The 5,712-nt window shown below is 43.1% G+C and overlaps 1 protein-coding gene across 1 annotated transcript in view; it reads right to left on the bottom strand.

Annotated features, from left to right (window-relative positions):
* ARMC3 (armadillo repeat containing 3) overlaps window positions 1–5,712 on the bottom strand; it is a 91,989-nt gene that overhangs the window by 26,623 nt on the left and 59,654 nt on the right. Inside the window, exons 11-13 of the mRNA XM_010859912.1 lie at window positions 5,272–5,521; window positions 1,604–1,740; window positions 627–795 (exon numbers count right to left, since the gene is read on the bottom strand). Coding sequence (XP_010858214.1) covers window positions 627–795; window positions 1,604–1,740; window positions 5,272–5,521 — 556 coding nt within the window. The remainder of the gene's footprint in view (window positions 1–626; window positions 796–1,603; window positions 1,741–5,271; window positions 5,522–5,712) is intronic.

Below are 5,712 nucleotides of genomic sequence, written 5' to 3'. Positions count from 1 at the left end.
GAAGTCTGCAGATCATACTTGTTTCCTACTTCTGCCTAAAATGGGATTTATAGGTTTTTAAAAATTTCTCCATTTTTCTTACTGTTTTTGGTTTCCAGAAGTAGAAAATGTTGATATAGACAGTAATGTCAAAAAGTCTTCAGGATTCTAATGTTTAGCTTCCCATCTCTTTCAACATTAACACTGAACTGAAATCATAATCATAAATGCAGCTAAGTAAAAAATAATATTATTCTGCATTACATGTTATAATTCAGTATTCCAATATGGCTTATTTCGATGAGATTATAATTAATAAATTAAGACATATTTCTATTGTTAATATTATAATTAACACGGAGCCCTAGAAGCAATATAAAAGAAGCTGATTCTTTTTTATTTTCTCTGAAACTTGAGACTAGCATTAGCAAGTTAATTGAAGTACAAGTAATTAAAATCTAATTAAAACTGTACACAAATGCAAAATCTTATAGCCAGACAAAGTTTAAGGATGAAGTTCTGATTCCCAAGTTTCTGTCTATAAAAATAAAAATTATGTCAGGTGGTTATAAAATTGCAATGTAATGGCATCATGATGAAAGAACTGATCACTATATACTAAAATACAAATTAGTGCTGCCACTTACCCGACCATAATCATAGAATCCATCACTGATTATGTTACTTGATGACAAATAGCCAGTCTGGCTGTATTTCAGAGATAGGTAGTTGTTGAGCAGTTTGTTGTAAGCTGCCTCACTGAATTTATTTTTTCGACTTACTGATACATTAATTTCTTCAAGGATTTCTAAAGCCCTGTCAATAAAAGCAAAAATGACATTATTTACCTTATAGAAGCAATCTAACATTAAGTTCCCATTTATGTACCTCACACTAAGATCCTGAATTGAAGAACTGAGATGGAAAGGTTAAAACCATCCCACCCATTTAGATAAACTAATCCTGACACAATTATAAAGACAAATCTGCCCTTTTTGAGAACATATATGCCATGTAGTAACTTACATTCAAACAGTTTGAAAAAGACACGTTCAGAAGAAAAACATTGTTCATTTAAAGCAAAAATTAGTATTGGACTCCAATTTTTTTCAGCTAACCAGGTGATATATGCAAAGAATAAAAATGGGTTAGAAATAATGTAAACTTGTCTGTGGAACTTTAAAATCCTATTGACTGTGATGCTAAAGGCAAGTGACTCATAGGCTGTTGGTCAGGAGAACCAATGCGGTGAAGCTGCTTAAAGGCATAATTGTAGTGGAAAAGTTTGGGGGGGACAGAAAAACACAGATGACAGTCATGGCTTGACTGTTTAAATTCAGTCTTGAAAGTTGAGAGAGCAAACCAGGGGAGAGTGAAAGAGGAGCATTTATTGAGATGAAAAAGTGGAAAAGGAGACATTGAAGACGATTTTGCGGAGGTGGTGAGGGAGGTCTAGGACCCCGCTTCTGCAGGCGGTCCCTTCAGAGGGACTGTGACCCACAGAGCATCTGAATGATGCCCAGCAGCCTGAGCATGGGCATGGAAACTCTGTTGGACCTTCCTCCGGCCTGAAGAAAGTGTGTGTCCTTGATCTGAGCCAGACCCTCCAGGCCGTGCCACCCACCCGAGCCTGCACAACTCCACGGCCATGGGCTCGTCCCCGGCGCAGACCATCACGGCCCAGCTGGCGTTCCTCCGGACCTCCTCATTCTTGGAACACAAGAGCTCTACCAGCGGCTCCAGCCCACCTGCATTTCTCAGCTAGAAGTAGAAACCAGAATTTTACACATTAAGAGTATAGAACATACACATTTATGCTTTAAAAAACCTCATTATTTGATTGTTAAAAGTGTGTTGAGTATGTAAAAACATTTTAGGATGTGTCCACGTTTAGACTTATTAAATTCAAGGGGAAATAATTTATTGCAAAAACCTTAAGAGCCCAGTTTTCTGTTCAAAATCAACAAGAGGCCACAATAAAGTAATTGAGGGAGGGACTTTCCTGGTGGTCCAGTGGCTAAGATTTTGTGCTCCCAATGCAGGGGCCCTGGGTTTGGTCCCTGGTCAGGGAACTAGATCCCACATGCTGCAACTAAAGTGAAAGTGAAGTCGCTCGGTCGTGTCTGACTCTTTGCGACCCCGTGGACTGTAGCCTACCACTCTCCTCCGTCCATGGGATTTTCCAGGCAAGGGTACTGGAGTGGGGTGCCATTTCCTTCTCCAGAGGATCTTCCTGGCCCAGGGACCGAACCTGGGTCTCCCACATCATAGGCAGACGCTTTACTGTCTGAGCCACCAGGGAACTCCAAAGCCAACTAAATAAATAAAGAATGAGTATTAAAAAATAATTCATTTTATTTGGAGAATAATTATGATACTGTGATGGCTTTTGACAATCAACAACATGAATCTGCCGCAGGTATACATGTGTCCCCCCCCACCCTGAGGGAGGTCATTGTGATTTTACACAGGGCAGAGATGGGGCAAAGAACCTGGCCTCCTTCCCCTAAAGTGCAGTGTCCATTCGCTCTGCTCCTCACCACTGCTGGTGCATTTGGCCCTGTGGTAGACAGAACCATGGGCTCCCAGAGATGCCCTTGTACCCTGGAGGGTTCTGGCAGATGTGGTTAAGTTAGGGGTTTGAAGATGGGAAGATTGTCCTGGATTATCAAGTGGACCCAATTACAAGGGTTTTTATAAGAAGAGGGAGATAAGAGTGTGAGGAGTAGGCAAAGGAAATTTGTAGAAACAGGTATTGCAGTAATCTGCTTGGAAGACAGAGGAAGGGGCCACAGCCAAGAAATGCAGGTGGATGGTCAAAGCTAGAAAGGGTTAGGAAACAGTCCCATCGAGTCTCCAGAAGGATCACAGCTCTGTTAATATTCTAACATTAACCCATAAGACCCATTTTCAGACTTCTGACCTCCCAACTGTGAGATAACAGAATCATATCTGGCCGCCTGATAGGAACAGCCGACTCATTGGAAAAGACCCCGATGCTGGGAAAAATCGAAGGCAAAAGGAGAAGAAGACAGCAGAGGATGAGATGGTTAGATAGCATCATGGTTAGATAGCATCACTGACTCAATGAACATGAATTCGAGCAAACTCTGGGAGATAATGAAATACAGGGAGCCTGGCATGCTGCAGTCCACAGGGTCGCAAAGAGTCAGACATGACTTAGCGAATGACCAACAAAAACAATTGCTTTAAGCCACTGAGTTGTGGTCATTTGTTACGGCAGCGGTAGAAAACAGACATGGTCTCCAAAGCTGGGCAGGAGTAACCGATGCAGGGAAGTGGCACCGTGTCACCAGACACTGACCAACCCAGCCGTGTGGCCAAGGCAACACTGAAGCAGTTCTCCAGAGGAAGATCCATTTTATCATTCATATTTCTTCAAGGAGTGAAAAAGAAAAAGAACAAGTAGAGAATTGGAGAGAACTACACTAATTACACTATTAAAAGAAATCACTCATGTATAAAATTATTCAAATCGGGGGGAGAAGAAAAGATTTGACAGAGTGCTTGTCTCCCTGTCTGAAATGTAATACTGTGCTATCTAAGCCTGGAGGACAAAGGAATATTCTACAGGTGTCTCTGTGTAGTATTTGAAAACAGGAGCCCTTATGAGACATGATCCACTTCCAATCATGTTCTCAAACACAGGGGCCCTGACGGAGATAACACATTAGCACAAGTAACTTGGGCAGCTTTGAAAAGTTTACTTGAAGCATCTCATGCTTAGTAAGCCAAACTTCTGAACATCTTTATTTCTGAGTATAATACAAGATAGCAATCTGATTCCATGTGCTCTTTTGGCAAATATCTAACTCGTTTATTAATTCCTCCACTCATTCCTCCATTCATTTATTCATCCACTCATTCATTCAACACTGCTTATTAAGCCTATACTGTGTGCCAGATATGTATCAATGACATGAACACAGGGAAAGGAAACTTCAATTCCCTTCCCTAAAGCCTCAGGGAGTTTATGGCCTTACATACAAAAGCTAATGCAAAACTGAGTTCAAGAAGGCATGCACAGGGAGTGGTGGGATCACAGAGCAGGATGTTTGAGTCCCTGTTTGAGGACTGAAGGCAGGCCTCATGGAGGACGGAATGGCTGAACTGGATGTTGAAGGAAAAACAGGCATTTATCGGGTGGACAAACATGAGACTAGCTTTCTCAGCAGAGATATCAAGGAGGTATAAATAAGGGAAATGAGCATGCTGACAATTACAAATCGTATGGTATTTCTAGAGTGTAGAGTTACACCTGGGAGGTGAGTTCAGGCTTAGGCAGCACAGGTGGATCATCTCGAGCCTTTACATAACTATTCCCATGGGGGAGTGGCATACCACCAGGGACTTGCAGTGATGTGATGAAGCTCATATATTGAAAGGTCAGTTTGGGGACTTCCCTGGTGGTCCAGTGGCCAAGACTTTACTCTCCCAATGCAGGGGGCATGGGTTCAATCCCTGGTCAAGGAACTAGATCCCACATGCTTTATCTAAGAGTTCACATGCTGCAACTAAGACCCAGGGCAGCCAAAGAAATATGTGCCACTGCCAAGTCATTCAGTCATGTCTGACTCTTTGTGACCCCATGGACTGTAGCCCACCAGGCTTCTCCGTCCATGGAATTCTACAGGAAAGAATACTGGAGTGGGTAGCCATTCCCTTCTCTGAGGGATCTTCCTGACCCTGGGATCAAACCTGGGTCTCCTGGATTGCGGGCAAATTTTTTACCATCTGAGATGAATACAAATGAATTGAGTCAATAGGAACAAAGAAGGGGGTAGGAAAAACATCTAAGAGACAGAGGAGATTTGTCAGTTGTCTGAGCACTGTGTGAGGGCAGGGGCTCTGGGCTGAGAACGATGTTTTCTCACAATCTTGACTTCCTGACCAATCAGCTCTGCTTTACACACATTAATTCTCTTTAGCCCCATTTTCCTCCTCTGTAAAATGGGGATGACAAATGTACCTATTCCTTTTTTAAAAACTGAAGTATAATTGCTTTACATACTACATGCATTACACATAGTTAGTTTATTCTATTAGTTTCATGTGTACAACATAGCAATTCAATATTTTTATAGACCATACTCCATTTACGTGAGTGCTCACTCACTCACTTTCTTGGCTGGATGAGGTCAGTTCGTTTCCCAACATCTTGCATCTCGAGGGACTTAAACGATGGGTCGGTGAAACACTTGAAAATGTTTCAAATGAATGCAGGGGTAGGAGCCGATCAGAAGAGAGAAGGAAAGTGATGCAAACACTCACCTCTGTGCGGGCCTCCGCGTCACATGCGGTTGCAGCAACGGTGAGGGCGGCTTTGCTCTGCACGATGGTGTTGGCCGAGTGCAGCGGGCTGAGCAGGGCGTGCATGACGTCATGGCTCTGGATGCCCAGGCGCAGGGGCTCCTGCATGGCCATGTTCGTCAGCACTGTGGCTGCGTTGGCGATGGCTCCGTCTCGTTTGCTGGACAGGGTATTGATTAACGCGTCTATACCATCGCCTTCCGCAGCAGCTCTGGGTCAACGAAGAAGAAATGAATGCTCTTCACCCCACTTCAAGAACTGATCTTTGGAGTGTACAGCTAAGCTTATAAAACAAACGAGTGCATAAAGACAATTTTAGAAAGAAATTAATTTATCCGGGCAATGAACCTGGCACTGAAGCGCTGGGGATTTAAATGGAGTCTGGGGGGGGGGGGGGGGGAG

Source organism: Bison bison, unplaced genomic scaffold (assembly GCF_000754665.1).
Source record: "Bison bison bison isolate TAMUID 2011002044 unplaced genomic scaffold, Bison_UMD1.0 scf7180017864461, whole genome shotgun sequence".
NCBI classification, from domain to species: domain Eukaryota; kingdom Metazoa; phylum Chordata; class Mammalia; order Artiodactyla; family Bovidae; genus Bison; species Bison bison.
This window is presented reverse-complemented; position numbering and strand designations above follow the sequence as displayed.